This window comes from Diachasma alloeum, unplaced genomic scaffold (assembly GCF_001412515.2).
Source record: "Diachasma alloeum isolate Michigan unplaced genomic scaffold, Dall2.0 Dall_scaffold_00682, whole genome shotgun sequence".
Classification (NCBI taxonomy): domain Eukaryota; kingdom Metazoa; phylum Arthropoda; class Insecta; order Hymenoptera; family Braconidae; genus Diachasma; species Diachasma alloeum.
Genome location: NW_021680814.1, coordinates 110306 through 130864, shown reverse-complemented (window position 1 = coordinate 130864; position 20559 = coordinate 110306). Strand labels below are relative to the sequence as shown.

General features: G+C 37.6%; 1 protein-coding gene across 2 annotated transcripts in view; it reads right to left on the bottom strand.

Annotated features, from left to right (window-relative positions):
* Positions 1-1700: 1700 nt before the first annotated feature.
* The window catches only part of LOC107044186 (proton-coupled amino acid transporter-like protein pathetic), a 27873-nt gene continuing 9014 nt past the window's right edge, over positions 1701-20559 (bottom strand). Inside the window, exons 1-5 of one of the 2 annotated variants that reach the window (XM_015265981.1) lie at positions 11466-12189; positions 10942-11027; positions 5333-5740; positions 3777-4137; positions 1701-3694 (exon numbers count right to left, since the gene is read on the bottom strand). In XM_015265981.1, the coding sequence (XP_015121467.1) occupies positions 3098-3694; positions 3777-4137; positions 5333-5740; positions 10942-11027; positions 11466-11564 (1551 nt within the window). In that variant the 5' untranslated portion in view covers positions 11565-12189 and the 3' untranslated portion in view covers positions 1701-3097. Of the gene's footprint in view, positions 3695-3776; positions 4138-5332; positions 5741-10941; positions 11028-11465; positions 12190-20559 lie in introns of those variants that run through there. The other variant, XM_015265982.2, reaches the window with a different exon arrangement.

Here is a 20559-nt window from a genome sequence, read left to right as displayed (position 1 = left end):
TATAAAATAAAAGTAAATTTTTTTCTATTTCATATCATGTCAAGTTTTGGTAAAACATGTCATAGTTGAGTAGAGACAGGTGGTGTGACCTATTTTTTTAATAGCCGCATTTTTAATTTTTAGAATGAATTTGCTATGGCTCCATTTGGAAGCTTACTACCAATGGAGTTGAAAGAAATGATAAAAAAGAAAAGGCAAATTTAAATCGACATTTAGACGATCAATACCAGAAAATACCAGAATATTCTGCACCAATGATGAAAGGATCTCATAGGTAAACTCTCAAATTAATCGAGAAGTTTTTATAAATTTTTATCAATTTGTAAAGAGAATATCCACATATTAATATTGGGACTGGACAATCGTAGCCAGCGACGGAATTAGCGTTATCCGGAGAGATGCATACGTACTATAGCGTAAACATCCTCTCAGCAATCGATCCGTTGGCGATGCAGATCTCGACGTAGTCTAAACAAATGACGAACCTGGGTCTGGGGTCCCCACGATAAACGGGACCATCGGGGGATAGTTTGCCCTGGACCGTGGGCAAGAGCACTCAACCGACTGAGATATAATTATTCAAATACTATACTGTTTGCATTTAATGACGACTCTGTAAAGAAGGCGATTCTACAATATATGGACAAATATCTACTCTTTTAAAAAGTTATTTGGGGAGTGAATTTATTGGGTTTATACCTTTTCATTTAAATTACTTCCTACAAATTTTTAGAGGTTTGGGTCTCGAATTTTCAGAACTGCTTGGGTTATGCTAGAACTAATAATCAAGGCTTGGAAAAATGAAGAGTTTTTTAGAAGATTGCCGAATTGACTTGAAAATTCTCTACAGCTCTGGATCTTTCTACAATTTTCTACATCTTCCGATAATTTTTATGAAGAATGAATAATCTTGAAGCATTTTCTCAATGATTCTCAAATTTTCTAGATGATTCTGTACTAGTCCAGATCGCTCTATAACTTGCTGGGGCATTTTATGATTTCTCACAAAAACGGACATCTCAGATTTATCTAACTAGTGTGTTTGGTGGTCCGCCTACGGCGGTCCAAATTTTTTCATGTTGAAATCGATATTTCAGCGATAAATGATAGAAAAGTCTTGAATATTTTGAAATATTGTCGGGATATCTAGAGAGTGCATCGATGATGAAAGGGTCTCGTAGGTAAGCTCTCCAATAACACGAGAAGTTTTCATCAATTTTTATGGTAATTTTACGATAAAATCGCGCAAAATTAATGTAAAAATTCCCTCGCAGAAAACTGCTGTATCGTTCTGGAGTTTGTTATAACTTTCTAGAACCTTCCATGATTTTCCAAAGCGTTAACTTCTGAAGTAATCCTGAAAGTCCTAAAGCTTTCGAGAACATTCCAGTCTTCTGGCACATTATGCATCGGAAAATTTTCGAGAGGTCACACAGTCGATTTATTTAATGCACTTGGGCTTCATTTGTCTTTTGGAATTTTTCAGTAATTCGTGAAAATATCACTATAGAAATGGAACTAAAAAATAACGGAAGAGCAGTACGATAACTCAATATACATTGAAATCAGGTGGAAGAAAAATTTATTAACTGGAATTTGACTGGATTTTGCCATCACAACAATAGCAATTTGTAAAAGCCTTTGAACTCCTTGAAAGAAAATGGAAGGAATATTTATCATTCGTAATAAATAACAAAAGCTTCTGCAAATGGATTGATCGTTTATTAAATAGAATAACATTTTCTTTTCATGTTACAATGAAAAATAATATAACAGTATGCATTGAATTGAAAAAAACAGGTACCAAAAAACTCGTCACATGGTTTTATCTACAGACATGATGAAAATTTCAAAATGGGAAAATTTCACTGACGCATGAAGATGGCTAATCTACCTATTGTTCCATTTAACCTCGACTTATTTTTGTTCGAATCACCGAATCTCGATAAAAACTCTCTCAAAAATGTTTAACAATTCGTATCATATCACTATTTCCTTTTAAAGTTCCTGTGAATATTGCCAACAATTTTGTCTATACAATCGTCATTAATTTACTTATTACCCCTAAAAAAGCCATCATGTAATTTAATCGCAGAAACCAAATGCTCCGTAATTGATCCTTGAAACTTCGAAATATCCAAAAATATGTGCCTGCGTCAAAAACTAGTTTTCCAAATTCACACAATCGATGACAATAGAAAAGCACTCAAAAAATCAGTCTGTCGGTACCGCTCAATACTACTCTCATAATAGGACATAAAAAAAAACAAAAAAGATCATCAACTTGAAAAAAATGTCATACTGCTATTTTCTATCACTATTCTCTTATTTCATTGAAATTTTGTATCTCTCATTAGTCTATCCTTCGCATAAGCGAAGAAAATACTGGCGGGTCTAGACGGCGAAACTAATTTACGGAAGAATACAGTTACAAAAAGAAAACATTTCGTTTGATAAAATTCTAACCTAGAGGCACAGTCCCAAGATTCTGGCTAGACCGGCTATTCACAGATGTCAAAAATCGAGTTAATTGATCACTGAATCGCGTTAACCCTCCCGTCCCTCAAGATGGCGTCCATCGAGATCGTCAGAATTTTCACAAAATCCTGACACCTCAGCCGCCATTAACGAGACAAGAGTCACACAATGGCGCCGATTCGACAATTGCCCCTAAACCGAAGAGATTAACTCTCATCCTGGAAAAAAAAACTTTTCTCGCATAAGGAAGCTCAGTCAAAATCAGCAGCAGCCTACAGTTCCACCATTAGTCAAGGGGTCCGGCTCTCGTGTCGTTGACAGAAACAAAACTTAAGTAGAATAACCTCTCCGTTTGTCATCTAGTACCTAAATATGGCGACACAATTCGCTCTACGCTCGATGCTTACATAGATGTATAAATAATAAATCCGAGAGCCGTAGTTATGACCTTCGTTAACCATAAATGGCGCATGTGCAAGCCCCGAATTATCTTATTCGAGGCATCAATGAGAGTTATTGTTTGTATATTACTTATTGTTGTATGTTGTTGTTGCGTGCCACGCATTTAACGCGAAATATGCGATCTATTTATTGAGACGCAGACATCACGTCGAGCGTCTCAATTACTGTTCCCTTCCGTGATTTCGAGGATACTCGTGTAAGTACCCGTGACGAAACCGAGAACACCGAAGAGGATGATGAGAATGTTCTTCCAGAGTCTCCAGTTGTATCGGCCTAGGCCATCCTCTTCTTCCCAGACAGTTACCAGTTCGATTATAGATGGGAACATGAGACCAAGAGTTGAGAGACAGACAGCCCCGACGAGGGAGATGAAGGGACCGAGGTTGGGAACAGCAATGGCGACGCCAACGGTGCAAATAACGAGGATGATTCTGACAATGTACTCAACGTATAATTTGCGCGCACCAAAATGGCATTTGAGATTCTTCCAGATGATCTCCATGGGAACGTAGAACTGAAGGCCGTAGGTACAGAAAATGGCGATGGCAATCATGACCTTGACAGATTGGCCGAGGATTTCATCGGTGGGAAGGTCCAGGGTGATGGAGGCTTGGGTGCTGTCTCCATAGCGAAGGTAACCGAAGAAGCCGACTGTGCTGTAGAGGGTGACTACGCAGAACATTCCGATGTTGAGGACGCCGGGGCAGCCGATGAAATGGGTTGGAGTCTTCATGTTGTTCTCGAGGGGCATAACCTGTTGATCAGGCAAATCACCAAGTCTTTAATATCTTGTTGTGGTGAAGGCTACAAACTTGCAACTCATGAGCAATACTTACAACACCGATTCCCTCCAAAGCGAAGATGGCAGTGCCGAAGAACAATGGCAGTTGGGAGAAGCTCGAGAAAGCATCTACAGACTTAAACTGCGATGTATCCCTAAAGATGTAGTAGAAAGTGATGCCCATACCGGTCGCTATGAGGGCATTAGCTAGCATTGAAAATGGTGCTAGCCACTTCAAATTTCTCACCAAGCACAAGAGTAGTAGTGGTGGCAGAAGCATTGCCATGTATACTCTTACATCCCAGTCCTGCCCCGTGTGGTGGTTGACAACATCATGGAGATTCTTGGCTACGAACACTATGTAGACACAGCAGCAGCCGAGGAGATCAATCACTAGGAACGAATTGATTGTCGCTCTGTAACAACAAACATGAGATCATAGTCTTTAGAATGATGCCAGTCTAATTTTTCAATGAATTGATAGGTTGCGTGGAATAATGCATTCATTCAAGAATATTTTTGTCATTCCGGCCGTAAGGCACCCCCTTCATGGACGCTACGCGATAACTGATAAAGAAGGTGAATTTTAGAGTGGTAAGTCACGTTAAAAATGAAAGTAATCTTTGATAACTCCATGAAAATTGCAAATAATTTTATCAAACACATCTCATTTTGAAGATCGAGAATTATGCTTTAAAATGGTATATGAATATTCTGGCTCATTTTCACTTTAAAATATAAGAAAACCCACGAACAAACGGCAATTTAGAAAAAAAAACATGAAAATTCGATTTTTCATTGAGAACTTCCATAATCAATGAAAATTGGCCATATTCAATTATTCAGGGGTCAATTTGAAGGTAATCTAATATATTTTCACCTGAACATAAGATATCTCCACATATTTGAACAGAAACTTGGCAAATCTCATCATTGAGAAGAAAAACATGGAATTTTTTAAAACGTGACATGCTAAAATCGCTATATTAACGCTTATAACAATTGATCTAGTGGATGGAATACATAATATCGGGTATCAATTTGATGATCTCGATGAGACCTATACAGAACACTAAAGTTCGTGAACAGAATACATAGGATACAAGTTCAGGTTGTTCACGAACTTTAGTGCTCGACTGTACATATCCCCGCTGGTTAAGTCTACAAATCCTCGATAAATGGCAAAAACTATTATTTTTGGCGTGTGACATGACGTGAAAAATGGAAACAATCTGTGATAACTTGATGAAAGTTACATTGAATCAGCATTACCATGCATCATTTCGAAGGATAGTGAATGCGCTTCAAAATGTTATATCCCTGCCTAGTCCACTTAGGAGCATCGAAAAATCCAGCCAAAATTAATTTTTCAAGTTGAACATAAAATTGAAATTTTCGTCTAAAACTCTCATAAGTCAATGAAAAATTGACAGAATTGAACAAATCAGGTGCCATTTTGAAGCTTATTTAATAAGCATCCAAATGAGAATGAATGTACATTATATGTATGGCTCATGGAAAAGGAAGTACTTGAGCATAGAAACCAAAGGAAAAATCTTAGTAATAAACCATTTTCTGCAACTACTATTCAAGAAAGGTTGAATTACTTACTTTGCAAGCCTGGCGTACTTCTGAACCGGTTCAGGCCCAACGAGAAAAGCTGCTTCAGCGACATCAGCAAATCCCAAACTCGGTGTTTGCGTACGTCTGCACAATGTATGAGCACATTTAACAAGTATATGTACGCAATATGTGCATACAGCACCGATGAAAAATGTGGCAAATAAACCGAAGAATAATCCAGCATTCTTGAATGCTAATGGCATGGCAAGGATACCAGAGCCAAGGCTACCCTTGAGCAGATGAATAAGGGTGTCGAGGTCAGACGTTGGATGTGCTAACTTCCTGTGCTCAAATGGATCGTAAAGGGCTGCTTCCTCGTCATTTGGACGCTCCACCAGCGGCAGGGTTGAGCCATTTTGAACGGTTATTGGCACTTCATTTTTCTCGCACTTGTATCTGTAATACGGGGAGCATTAGTATGGAGTTTCGGCAGGCTCAATAAACATCAGAGCACATCATACGTTGAAGAAAAAGACTTGAATTGTTTTTCGATACGTACGTGTTTATGCTTGATCATTTTTGAGCTTTTGCTTCATTATTATAATTGAATTTGTTAAGTCTAATCAGTGTGTACTTAGGTTTACAATCATGAGTCTCAGGTTGCTCTCGCGTTGCACAAATTTCATATTCCTTGAAGTTTTTTCAAAGTTAAATTTTCTTTTGAAATAGGATTGGGATGGGTTTTCTATCTGATGTTTCTATGTCAATTGTGTTTTGTATGTGGAAGCTGATGATTAAGCCGAATGTTGAAGGAGGGGGTAGAATCGTTCAACAAGCTGATAGTTTTTATCTTTACGAGATTTTCAAGTCAAATTTTTAACAACAATGAATTCCGATCAACTTGTTGGATAATTGCATTCAATCTCACATGTGTAGTATTATCATTAGTTTTGCCTAAGACCATGATCATCGCCTAATGTCGAAAACTCTGTGTATCATGAAAGAACTAATGTTCCTGGTTCTAGCAAAGTTAGAGTGACTGTTACACTCGAATAAGAAAAAGCCCGTTCCCAAATTTTTCGTATGCCTCTCCCAAGGTTAATGTGTTTTTCATCATTTTTAACCGCAAAATCGTCCGTTCACTCCATCCAATTCTCCATTCTCTCTGACACTACCCCCTCTTTCTTTCGTCTGCCAAGAGAAATCGTGAATAAGTTACAAAAAAAACCATCACCATTTAACACTCTCTAACCGAAATTGTTACGCTTTTGAAAAATACCGGCCGATTAATTTGCAACCCTGTCATGCCAATAGTGTACTCATGTATATCTTGTTATAACGTGTTCCAAGTAACAATTCATAATCTTTTATTTCTACCTCGAATAAGTTATAAATAAAAAAGTCACAAAAATAAAAAAATAATTTATTTATAAAATATTAATGATATAAACGTAAATGGTAGAGAGGTAGTGTAGGTACCCATTGAATTCTCCATAAAGATGTGTGCCGGGTGGCCTCAATAATATTTTTTTTTTCTAATTTTATCGATTATTCGCTGCCCAAAAGAGCTCAAAAAGCCTCGGCCCCGTGTCACGTGACACATCAGTTGCTCAAACACAGCAACACTCGTATGCGTTTGTGTGCGTGTTATTTACTTTTCTATACTTTTTTTGTTTATTAATATTATTATTCTTTTCTTTTTTCTATAACACACACATGTCTTTTTATCTGCATTTGTGTTTTTGCGGGTGTCTCTCAGCTCTGGCCAACCACCGCACTGCATCAACCGACGCCGCCAGCGCCACCGACGCAGTACGACGACTAACAAGCCGTGTTTACTTATATTTCCACTTAACAACAAAAAAGGGTAACACACGTTAACCATTATAATTCATTAAAATAACAAATTGTATTTGTTTTTTTCTGTTATTAAAAAAAAAATTAGGTGTAGTGATATTCTTTATTATCGAAAGATCGTCATGTGAAAGTCTGTTTCTGTCGTAATTTCTTATAGTTTTTGTGTTGGAATTTCTTTTTCTATTGATTGATCTCCGAATCAATGCCCGGGCACTATTAGCACGTCTGGAATCATATAAATGGACATATTATACAGTAAAAACACATTTTTTACCATCTAATTTAAATAACACTATTCATAATCTTTGATTTTCTTGGATGTGACGAAAATTTTGAAAGAATACCGGTATACCGCATGATCACCACTGCATCATGATTTATTGATAGAGTTCAATTATTGATGGGAAATCGCCCTGAAGGTCTTCGAGCTGCGGTAGGATGTATACCACTTGGGTCACGAATTGTCCCTTCTTCACGGTGAAAAAAAAAGTTTACCGATCCGATTCTATTTTTAAACCTCGACGATAGGCAATTTTTTCGGATTCATGACTCAAGTTTTGCTTTTTTTCCACATAGCCGGGGCATCATCTCGCTTTTCAATCAACACTCATTTATACCTTATACAAGTGACTTTAATGATCGACTGATAGACATTGCGTGTGTGTTGGATTTCTACAATTTGTTTTGATACTCGAAGTTATGAAAAGCCTTCTCAGCAAAGCCATGCGCACCCAATTAATCATGAAAAACAACAGAAAAATTGAGATGATTAACCCTTCAGAACTCGCGCTATAAGCGCCGCACCGCCTTTTTCAAATTTTCGCTTGCCTCTTGCAAAATTGAGCTTTCAAAAAATTGAAAAAATTAGAATGCCTAGCTTGAATCATTTAGAATGGATTAGCAAGGTTCTTATCCGCTGAAAATCCATCAAGGCTACGAAAAATAATAAATTGTTGAGGCTCATACGCAAAAGCGGCGCCGTGCCGCCCAGCGCGAGTAACGAAGGATGTAAAATTTTCAATTCCGCTGTTGCTGTTTCCCGCTCGCCGCACGCTCGGCGCGTACCTATGAACGTGACAACGCTGCGTTACTGAAAGCACGGGCGGCGCTGCGCTCACCACGCGAGTAACGAAGGTCGGTGGCTGAGCGCGAGTTCTGAAGGGTTAAGTATCAATTATCTTCGATATTCGAGCCATTTTGAAAAAAATACGAGGAAATGTTTGATGGTTATATATTGTAAATATTCTGGGATTATTCTGGGATCTGTCGAGTTAATTTTTCAGAATGCATATGACGTCCCCAAATGCACTAACAAAACTGAACGATTATGCCATAATGCAAACACCGGAAGACGGAATGAATAAATCAGTGGTATCTGATCTACCCACAACGGTGATAAATCTCGAAACGTGAAGGCTGCAATAATTAGATGAAACACCAAATCCTGATCACGTGTAATATTAACACGTTACGCAATCGGTACCTCTTGCACGACCTAGACCGCATAAATCGGAGATACGAGACATGATTACTGGCGACATTCATCTGTTCTCTAGTATTCCTGAGTTTATTATTATCATAATATGATACGTTCGAATCGAGTTTCATTGATAAGTTTGGATCAGCTGAAGAGTTACCGTCTAAACAAGACATATGACAGATATTAGTACATTTGAGACTTTTAATAAGTCTGAATATTCAGACAATCAAGGAGGCGTATTTATTGACAGTTCACAAGAATCAATAATAAATGAAATTGAAAATTTTGCAGATGGACGGACTCATTATGTTCCACCAGGACGAAATTCTTCTCGATTTTGTGCTCGAGAAAAAAAAAGTTTTGGATGCGATTGTAATCTCTCTATCTGTAAGATGGAGGTTACCTCACTGTCAATCTGTAAAATACTCATATCTTCCAGAAAACTAATCAACAATATGATAAAAACTAGTGGATGAGAGATGAGTTTCCCGATTTTTCAAGGTTTTATAAAAAAGGCAGTTTGAAAGATGATACAGAAAATCATGAATTTTCTTGAATTCTTCACTTCTGCGGAAAAAATTTTTAACTTCTACGAAATAGATACATTTTAGATACATTTGGTTTAGAAATGTCTGTCGTAAAGATATCTTCGATGCTGAGATGTCTTAAGGATATCTTCAAGACAGTTCAGCGTGAAAGAGATCTTTATGACAGACATTTGTAAAATAAAAATGCACCTAAAAGATAACTTTTCGCGGGAAATTTAAAATTTCTGGTAACTACGCCTACGACGTATGTATGACGGAAACGCTGCAACTGAATTAAACGAAGACAGATACTGCGTAGGTTCATTACCTTCCGTTAATCATAATTATTAAAACATTTACTAAAAATAATTTAACATTGCCAACTGATGCTAAGAAAATCAATTATTCCAATAACAATGAAGAGCCAAAGATGTCCTAAGTACTATTGAAATAATTATTTGAAAATTGAAAATTTTCGAATTCACGGATTACAGCATCGTTGAAAATCACATTCCAATGCATAGAAGACAGACGAAAATGTTTTCATTATTTATGAGTTTATTAACATCATGTTGACCAAGAATTTATTCACATTTTGATTGTGAGAAGCTCCGATAAGTGTAAATCCTATTACAAGTACCTAGTGCTTCAACACCTATCAACGTGAGTGGCCCGAACAAAAAGAGGATATTGCTGATGTTTGCATTCAGCAAGAATTTATTATTGCTTCCAAACATAAATCTATTTTTTTTCCAAAATATCTGCGCGCGCATAGTAAAACTATCATGCACCTAAATTTGGCCTGATTCAATGTCAACGGTATTGTGGGCGTTCAATCACGTCTTCCGCCTACGCGCATCATTCTCTCGGCATACGTAATCCACGATGAGCTAATGGAACACATGCAGAGAAGTCTATTGCATCGGATATCGCAGTGAGAATCCAAAAAGGAAAAAAAACTAATTAATTCAAACTCAAACTATACTAAATGTAAAACAGCGGATGATTCACTGAATCTTCCGCTAGATAGCACATTCAGGCGGATTTGAATTTTCAATAAGATGGCGGCGATCAGGCGGTATGCGTGGCAAAATGATAATAAAAAATCATGTTTATGCATAGGCAGATGTCGTTCATGAGAAAATGTTTTTTTCAATAACGAAATGGTTTATTTCTCTTGCACAAAAACGATTTAATGGATAGATCAAATTGGTATTAAATTCGACACGAGGTAAAGTAAATATGATAACGAACAAAATGCACATATATGATCCTCGGTTAAACTCACGTTTCGTGCGTAATGTTCCGAGGGGAAATTGTATTGCGAATTGGAACCGAACTGGCATTCGAATTTCCTCTATTTGTATCAGTATCAGTCCTGAAAGAGGTTTCTCCCATAGAGTTATAATCCTTATGTCTGTCAGTTTGCCTGATCAAAGTAATATTACATTAGGAGAGTACCACGTCATATTCAAATAAAAAGATATAAAATGAACACCAACACCAATGGATATGGCAAAAATAGCAAATAATAATGAATGAAATATCTGATATTGATTCATAATTCCAGCGAATCCAATCCATTATGCAATTTCCACTCGGTCAAGTACAAAATTTGTACATTTATTAAAAACATCAATATGAAGCGATGATCGATTGTGGCAAGTCATTGTAGCAAATCCCTCCGTCAGATGCCCGACGTTGACCATGTCTCGTTATTAACAAATTCTCTACGTTATGAATGTTACTAGCATTTCTGCATGAAAAAATTAAATTAGTAATTTAACACTTACTTGACAAGAACCATGTCTGAGAGTTCTGTTTTGACACCGTGCTTCTTAGGGTCGTATTCGGCGATCATTGGACGCATGGGGGTGCGCTGAAATCATTAAAAAAAAAATCTTTAATAAAACTTCGCAAATACAATAATTCAATCGCTGCAAAAGTGTTCAGATGAATAAGTGAAATGCAGGAAGTGAGACTTGACTGGTGAATTCAATAGTTTAATCGGCAAATGGGACGAAAATTGCTTTGGGGACCGTCAAAGGACAGTTATGCAACCACTTGCGCTGAATAAAGCGTCCACGGTGACCCACAGTGATGGTAGTTGCATCGAGTTTTGCATATAACTTACTATGCCTTCATCATCGTTAATTTTTTCAAGTTGCAAGGTGTGCGGTTATCGGTGAACTACATTGATAACACGTAGTGCTCATACTGACGTACTATTATCATGTCGATTCATTTGAAAGCATGACAGTTCACTTCTTGCCTTACACAAACTGATACTAATGGTAATATCAAATAACTTATCAACCTGTCCTCGACCGGCGTCGTCCAGACAGCTGGAAGACAATGAGCTCATCTCCACGTCAAAGCCACTGTCCGTATTACCGATTTCATCGAAGGAGTACATTTTAATGACCGAAACAAGGAAACTTTGTGAAGAACAAATTGTCGTTTTTCAGGAATAACTTGAGCACTCGTAACTCATTATGAAAGTTTTATCCAGCAAGTTGAATTTTTCTTCATTTCCTTTAAGCGTCATCAGTACAACAAACGTCACAGTTGTCACAGAAGCGGCCGTTGATCACGTCTTTATCACGCGGATAAAATCAACGCGGAACGTTAAGGCCAATCCCAACCCGGATCAATGAGATTTAATTGAACGCATAGCTTGATGAATCTCAATGACTTCCTACACACAATTCAATGTAACACATGTGATAACACCATTTGGAGATAATGACAGGTTGTGCGTAAGTCCACTTCGATGTTATTACGTTTAATACGAGACACTGGTAATTGTAAACTCAACAATGTCTTCGAATGTTTCATTATGCAAAACAAGCTGGCTGATGTCTTGGGACAAGAAGCGAAGTGAGACACTAGTTAAAACTGGCTGGTATGATACCTCAGGTCAAATTGTAACCGTGTCTACACTGAGACAACGCGGGCGTACAAGTGGCTACTGAACACGATGAGACTGAACAGTATTATGACCACTATCTCTAGTTTGTGTTTCAAGACGCATAAAGCTAGTTAATGCTTGCCAAAACGGTTGAGAATGTCCCGAGGACGTGGGGCTCTTAATATATACTATTCTAACTCAGACACAAGCCCGAACAAGAGCTATCGCGCAGCGAAAATAGGAAGAGCAAACTACCGATATCACGTGAATATGGAGATGATTTATGATCGATTGTTTCTTGTGGAGGGATCGTCAATGATTGTCCACCATCTTTTATCAATGAGTCTTGCATTGTATTATTGTCGGAGCTCTTCGTATTGTATTCAAACACTTAGCGAGTTTGAGAAAAATTCTACGCAGAATGCTCATCTTCTACATCTTCAGCTTCCACTCTCCTGAATGATTCTCTATTTTTGTTTACGCCCGAAGCGCCACTAGACAAGACAGCCAAAAATTCAATCCTATATGTGCCAAAAGAAATGTGTATAGCTCAACAAAGAATCATGTTAATCCTACCAATACACGTCATATTTGTGCCGTTAATGCTGTACAAATTATTTTTCACAAGTATTTTTAGTTTTTCGCGGTAGACTGATTCATTAGCACAAGTATGATGCAAGGATATTTATGTTTACCTAAAACCGAACTAATCTTGACTGTTCAGATTATCATCAATCAACAATATTTTTGGATCATACGTGCAATTTTATGATGCACGAATTTTCACATCCGGGTGACTATTTTCGAGTGTCAAGAGACATTTTGTCGTTATGCCAGAATGGAAAAGGATTGTGAAATCATGGGGTTCAGTCGATTTCATGTTTATTCTATTATTTTTGATTTTCGTAACTTTATTTCTTCGTCTGTTTGGCAACTGTTTCGCAGCAATAGCTATTCAAATCGGATCATTCAGCAACCATAAATTAAACTTTCGTCTAGAAATTGTCAAATATGCCACGCATTGGTTCCTTTAAAAATGTAGGTATGTTCAAGTTAAAAGTAAACTCGTTATTTTGTTTGTGTATTAAGTGAGGTCACAACGATTACACGGTATTATTGGCAAGAATTCAATTAGTAACGCGTCGAGTTTCATTGGATATGACTAACAGCAGAATGCTGTAGCAATTGCCATCGATAATAGATGTTGAAGTCAATCTTCTTAAATTTCCTCCGTAATGATTTACTCCGGGAATTATAATCCAACTGTTTCCAACTGTCGATGAAAATTTTCCGTTGCCGAGAATAAATGGCTAATCAATATCAATATCACGAGACAACGGAGCGTTATTATTTATAACCAGAACATTTAACATACGTATGACTTTTACGACTACAAGCAATACCGCCCAGATCATTTACTGAAGTGCATGGAAATTCACACATTAGCAATGATGTTATTACCAGCTCTAACTGCTTCGTCCTGCATAACGAGTCCCTCGTATCAAAAATCGTGAGGCACGTGCAATGTGATGACTAGTTTTAGTGATTGACTTGATTTCACCAGATAACAATTGTCACAATTGCTGCAGCCGACTCTCAAGTGTCGAATTTGGCTAGCATTCCAAGAGGAACAATTTCAAATTTTCTCAACAAGAATTCCAGACTCAAATAATCAGAAACACGTGCAATTGCTTAATCAGAGAATCGAAAACATCATCGATCATAAACAAAGAAATCAATCTGAATTTCAAACTGTCTGCACTTGCGGAAATAAAAACGACAAAAAAATCCACTTGCAAATAGACAAGAATAACAGCCGGTAAACAGCCGTTTTGTAAAAAAAACAAATCTAAAAATGATTATGATGAACAAAGTACAGAAGGGTACTGGCAATTGATGCCATTTGAAGAGGGTCAGCAATAACACCCTAACAAATTTTCACCCGGTAGTACGTCATATCCTCATGATATAGTCAGGAATCAGTGCATAATGACAATCGTCCCTGAAGTGCCTAATCGTAATTTGTCGAATGGGGCCGAGATCGTCCAACCCTGTTGACCTTTCAATTCTCTCGTAACTTAATAAACTCTCATCTATGCACAAATTAATCTCTCCAGATGGTCAAAATTGATGATTACCCAGGGAGTTGCGACTTCGAAGGAAGAAGTTGAGGTCAAAATAGTTCAATAATATTCAGTTAAATCATGTACCGAGTTGAATGGGTGATTTTCGCTGATCAGTCGACTCCCTCGGTTTTGCACGGATTAAATGGGCTATTAATCGTGGATTTTTTTTTCTAGTCGATACATTGATGTTCAATGTTTTTCTAGAAAAATTGAATTATACTAGGAATTATACTCGCTTGACGTCAGAATTTTATAATTTCTGTTATAAATAATTGGATGGTTTGATCTCTATTGTTTATCAAGGGGAAACGGAACCCCTGTGTCTGTATGAACTTTTAGAATTGTGTTTTCTCTTACAATGATTAATTTTTATCTGCGACATTACTTTATTGACTCGATCACTGCATTGTTGCGTCAACGAAGTAGTTTTATAAATAAATAATAATAATTGCAGGAGAAAACACAATTCTAAAAGTTCATATAGACACAGGAGTTCCGTTTCCCCTTAAGGAATTTTATGAAATTTATTCTCATGTAAAAATATGATAATTCTATTGAAATGTAGAAGCTCAGTCACTCTAACATCTTATTGTAGCCTCTACTCGTGTGCTAACATTCGATAGAGCTAGTTGTGAATCGTTTGAACTCGTTTTTAAATGAGTTTCATGTTCCGATTGTTTTCTTTTCTGAAATAACCGATGTAATTTTTATTTCTTTCATTTTAATGGGTGTCAAGGAAACAAATTTAATTCTCAATATCGCGATCGCTCATTCCTAATAAAAAGTGTCACCGACTTTGGCGACTATTTTTAAGACATTTGAACGCTGCATGGTTAATCGAGCGTCAAATGATTTTGCTTGAACCTACCGAATATCCAGTTGACTTACTGGGTCACTACCACAACCAATGGATGTCGTGCATGTGTGGTAACCTTGGTTGATGAGTGGATTCTAGCCCGACGTCGTAAAAACAAAACCAATGCGGCTGTTTCATCCACGTGGCCGGCGTTTATGCTTGGCCTTCGGTAAGCATGGCTCATTATTTCTTTGGTGCGTATGAAGTCTTATTACAATCTCATCAGTCAGGCCCTCAATCCGAGCGTAAACTGTCACTAATTCTAACCATCTTCAATTTCGACTATAATCTATTCTTTTTGTATTTAAATCCTTTTATTTCTGTACATATACTATCATTTACAACTGCTTCTTTCTGTTTATGATCGTACGGGTCGGGCGGCGATTAATAACTTAATGAAATGTTGTGTGAATAAATTTGCGGAGATGATATGAGGTTGGATTCAAATAGGCATAACGATAAGGATAAGAAAGAAAAATGTAGCCGTGAAAATATGAAAGTGTGCATTGATTAGAGGATATCTAATACAACGAATGTCGAAATTCCCTTGATGACTGAATTGATCATTATTTAACTAGCGAACGGGCGATTCGCGCCCGTTCCTAAATTAATTTATATTATGTTATTTTATTTTCTTTCCATTTCCGTCTTCACAATTAAATTAATTTAATTTTATTCATTCTTATTGTTATTACATATTTTTGTTCCTTAATTCACAAGTTACAACATTGAATGAAAAGGAATTCCTCATAAATCACGTGAGAATACAGATCGACAAACAATTTTCGATAATCATACTTCAAATTTTTCGTTTCCTTCTTTTTCTTCAAATTAATTAGTACCAATGATCTGAAAATGTGAACGAATATGAACATTTTACATTCCTTTGATCTCATTTCAATGGAACCGTTCACAGACACAGGAAATACGGAAAATATAGAAAAGGAAAATCAGGAATAAATTTTAAAAATCGATTTTTTAATCTTGAAAATTTCAAAACGTTTTTTTTAATAATGAAGAAAAACCAATGTATTTTCATTATATTTCAATAATGAACCAATACCCACAAATTCAATTCCTATCCTCACATTTTCATAGAATATATAAAAAAATAGGAAGGAATTCAAATCGGCGATGAAAAATTTTATCGGATTATTATTATGTAATTGAGAGTTGAACCAACAAATCAGTTTTTTTGAGTAGCCAACTTGTGCATTTGGTTGATCAACAATCTATTAGTCCTTGATGAATGACCACCGGTCAACTAGTCAATTGGGAATTTTTTTTTCAAGTTATACTTTTCCTAATTTGTTCGTTGGGACATCCACTATCACATTGCCATTATTTTTGGATGAATGAACTAATGAGAAATTATGAACATTTATTTCAAAATTCATTGGTTGCTTTTTGCAATAAGGAAAATAAGCTAAATTACACTAAATCCTGATGAAACAGTGACTTGAAAGAACTAAAAGTTAATTTTCGTTGACTTTAGTTAACTTGACCAACAACTGGCCCTACGTTTCAATTCAATAGAGTATTTTATCGTTTCCTTATATTACTTTGTCATTTTTCTTATCATTTTCGAACATTGTTCTGGGTTACATTAATGGGCAATGATGAGTATTTAAGCACAATTCCATTGGCATTGTCACCTGATAATGACCAACGATAAAGCTACATGTCATTGTTTTCATTGACGTTTTCCATCAAGTTTGGACGATTATTTCGGCCATCTCGAGATAATTTTCGGGCGTTCACAAGCTGATCATCATATGATGAAACCATAGCCTTCGGCCATCCCGTCAATAAATGAACGTAGAATCATTCCCAATCCACACTATATAAATTATAAAGTTCCAACTCGCGTCAATTGCCTCGATCCCTAATAATGTATACTAATAACATATCGACAAAAATGGAACGTCCAGCCGGTATAAACTGGCAATCATTTCTAATAAAATCACCCAAAGTCTAATGGTCAATTGGAGTATCAAATCAATTGTCTCTTGATCGTCGTTAACATTGAAACGAATGGAAACGTCTAAATTCAATGGCGCCACGCAACTTATCGGATAGTCGTTTTTTCTGCGAATTGAGGAGTGCTATTTGCCTGATGGATTAGGACTGATTCATCCATTAATAATTCTAGATCGGATTTACATTCTTTGGTGATAAGACTTCTCAGGTGACACCGTCATGTTGATTAACTCATTATCCCATGATTTCTTTGCTCTTTTTCGTAATTAATGAAACAATGCGTGACGTGAAAATTGTTAGTGAGTGATTTCCATTCGGAGTTATTTTTAGCGGAATAACAATTGTAGGTCTATTCATCATATGCGGTATTTGTTGCATCATCCCGTTGATTTCATACAAATGACAAAAAAGCATTCCTAAGCCGAAGTTAAAGTAGCAATGTTTTTTATAGTTCGGAATACATAATTTCTTCATATGAGGCTGAAGCTGGACGGAGCAGTTCAGCGGGAGATGGGTATAGTTTGTGAGGCGGACTGTACGGCCCCCACCGTAGCCGCTCGCTCAACGCTACATCGGTAGCCACGAGTTTAACCCTCCTCCCAGACAAATTAAATGATAAAAAACAATCAATTTTTTATTATTATTATTATTTCTTAATGTATGACGAGGGTGGAGAATGATTTCTCGAGGAGGAATTTCCTGAAATTTTTTTTATTTTTATAAGTTTTTACGCAGTCAATAGGGGTGCAATAAACGCATACACCAATCGATGTCATTTTATTTTTAATGTGTCCCTAAGGGGTTAGGGGACCCTGTTCAATAAAAATTATCGCGGTGCACCTATTAGGGTGTTTTTAATTAATTTTTTAAGATTCATTTCTCCCAACTTCCGGAGAACAAAATGGTGATGCACGGACACGCATGCACCAACCAACCCCATTCCGTTTGGAATATGTTGGAGGATTTTTAATTAATTTTTAAAAATTCATTTTGTGTAACTTCCGGTGAATGCGGTGGGGGCGCACGGACACGCATGCACCAACCGACTTCATTCCGCTTGGAATATGTTACTGAGGGGTTGGGGGACCCTCTCTAACAAAAATTGTGACGGTGCGCCAATTAGGGGATTTTTAATAAATTTTTCAAGATTCATTTTGTGTAACTTCCGGTGAATGCGGTGGGGGTGCACGGACACGCATGCATCAACCGACTCCATTCCACTTGGAATATGTGCCTAGGGGGTTAGAGGACCCTCTCCCACAAAAATTGTGACGATGCACTAATTAGGATATTTTTAATGAATTTTTTAAGATTCATTTCTCCCAACTTTCGGTGAACAAAATGGTGGTGCACGGACATGCATGCACCAACCAACTCCATTCCGCTTGGAATATGTTACTGAGGGGTTGGGGGACCCTCTCCAACAAAAATTGTGACGGTGCACTAATTAGGGTATTTTTAATTAATTTTTTAAGATTCATTTCTCCCAACTTCCGGTGAACAAAATGGTGGTGCACTGACACGCATGCACCAACCGACTCCATTCCGCTTGGAATATGTCACTGAGGGGTTGGGGGACCCTCTCCAATAAAAATTGTGACGGTGCACTAATTAGGGTATTTTTAATTAATTTTTTAAGATTCATTTCTCCCAACTTCCGGTGAACAAAATGGTGGTGCACGGACACGCATGCACCAACCGACTCCATTCCGCTTGGAATATGTCACTGAGGGGTTGGGGGACCCTCTCCAATAAAAATTGTGACGGTGCACTAATTAGGGTATTTTTAATTAATTTTTTAAGATTCATTTCTCCCAACTTCCGGTGAACAAAATGGTGGTGCACGGACACGCATGCACCAACCGACTCCATTCCGCTTGGAATATGTCACTGAGGGGTTGGGGGACCCTCTCCAATAAAAATTGTGACGGTGCACTAATTAGGGTATTTTTAATTAATTTTTTAAGATTTATTTCTCCCAACTTCCGGTGAACAAAATGGTGCACGGACACGCATGCACCAATCGACTCCATTCTACTTGGAATATGTGCCTAGGGGGTTGGGAGACCATCCCCAATAAAAATTATCGCGGTGCACTAATTAGGGGATTTTTAATTAATTTTTTAAGATTCATTTCTCCCAACTTCCGGCGAACAAAATCGTGGTGCATGGACACGCATGCACCAACCGACTCCATTCCGCTTGGAATATGTTACTGAGGGGTTGGGGGACCCTCTCTAACAAAAATTGTGACGGTGCGCCAATTAGGGGATTTTTAATAAATTTTTCAAGATTCATTTTGTGTAACTTCCGGTGAACGCGGTAGGGGTGCACGGACACGCATGCATCAACCGACTCCATTCCACTTGGAATATGTGCCTAGGGGGTTAGAGGACCCTCTCCCACAAAAATTGTGACGATGCACTAATTAGGATATTTTTAATGAATTTTTTAAGATTCATTTCTCCCAACTTTCGGTGAACAAAATGGTGGTGCACGGACATGCATGCACCAACCAACTCCATTCCGCTTGGAATATGTTACTGAGGGGTTGGGGGACCCTCTCTAACAAAAATTGTGACGGTGAGCCAATTAGGGGATTTTTAATAAATTTTTCAAGATTCATTTTGTGTAACTTCCGGTGAATGCGGTGGGGGTGCACGGACACGCATGCATCAACCGACTCCATTCCACTTGGAATATGTGCCTAGGGGGTTGGAGGACCCTCTCCCACAAAAATTGTGACGGTGCACTAATTAGGATATTTTTAATGAATTTTTTAAGATTCATTTCTCCCAACTTCCGGTGAACAAAATGGTGGTGCACGGACACACATGCACCAACCGACTCCATTCTGCTTGGAATATGTTACTGAGGGGTTGGGGGACCCTCTCCAATAAAAATTGTGACGGTGCACTAATTAGGGTATTTTTAATTAATTTTTTAAGATTCATTTCTCCCAACTTCCGGTGAACAAAATGGTGGTGCACGGACACGCATGCACCAACCGACTCCATTCTACTTGGAATATATGCCTAGGGGGTTGGGAGACCCTCCCCAATAAAAATTATCGCGTCGCGCCAATTAGGGGATTTTTAATTAATTTTTTAAGATTCATTTCTCCCAACTTCCAGTGAACAAAATAGTGGTGCACGGACACGCATGCACCAACCAACTCCATTCCACTTGGAATATGTTACTGAGGGGTTGGGAGACCCTCTCCAATAAAAATTGTGACGCTTCACTAATTAGGGTATTTTTAATTAATTTTTTAAGATTCATTTCTCCCAACTTCCGGTGAACAAAATGGTGGTGCACGGACACGCATGCACCAACCGACTCCATTCCGCTTGAAATATGTTACTGAGGGGTTGGGGGACCCTCTCCAACAAAAATTGTGACGGTGCACTAATTAAGGTATTTTTAATTAATTTTTAAAGATTCATTTCTCCCAACTTCCGGTGAACAAAATGGTGGTGCACGGACACGCATGCACCAACCGACTCCATTCCGCTTGGAATATGTTACCGAGGGTTTG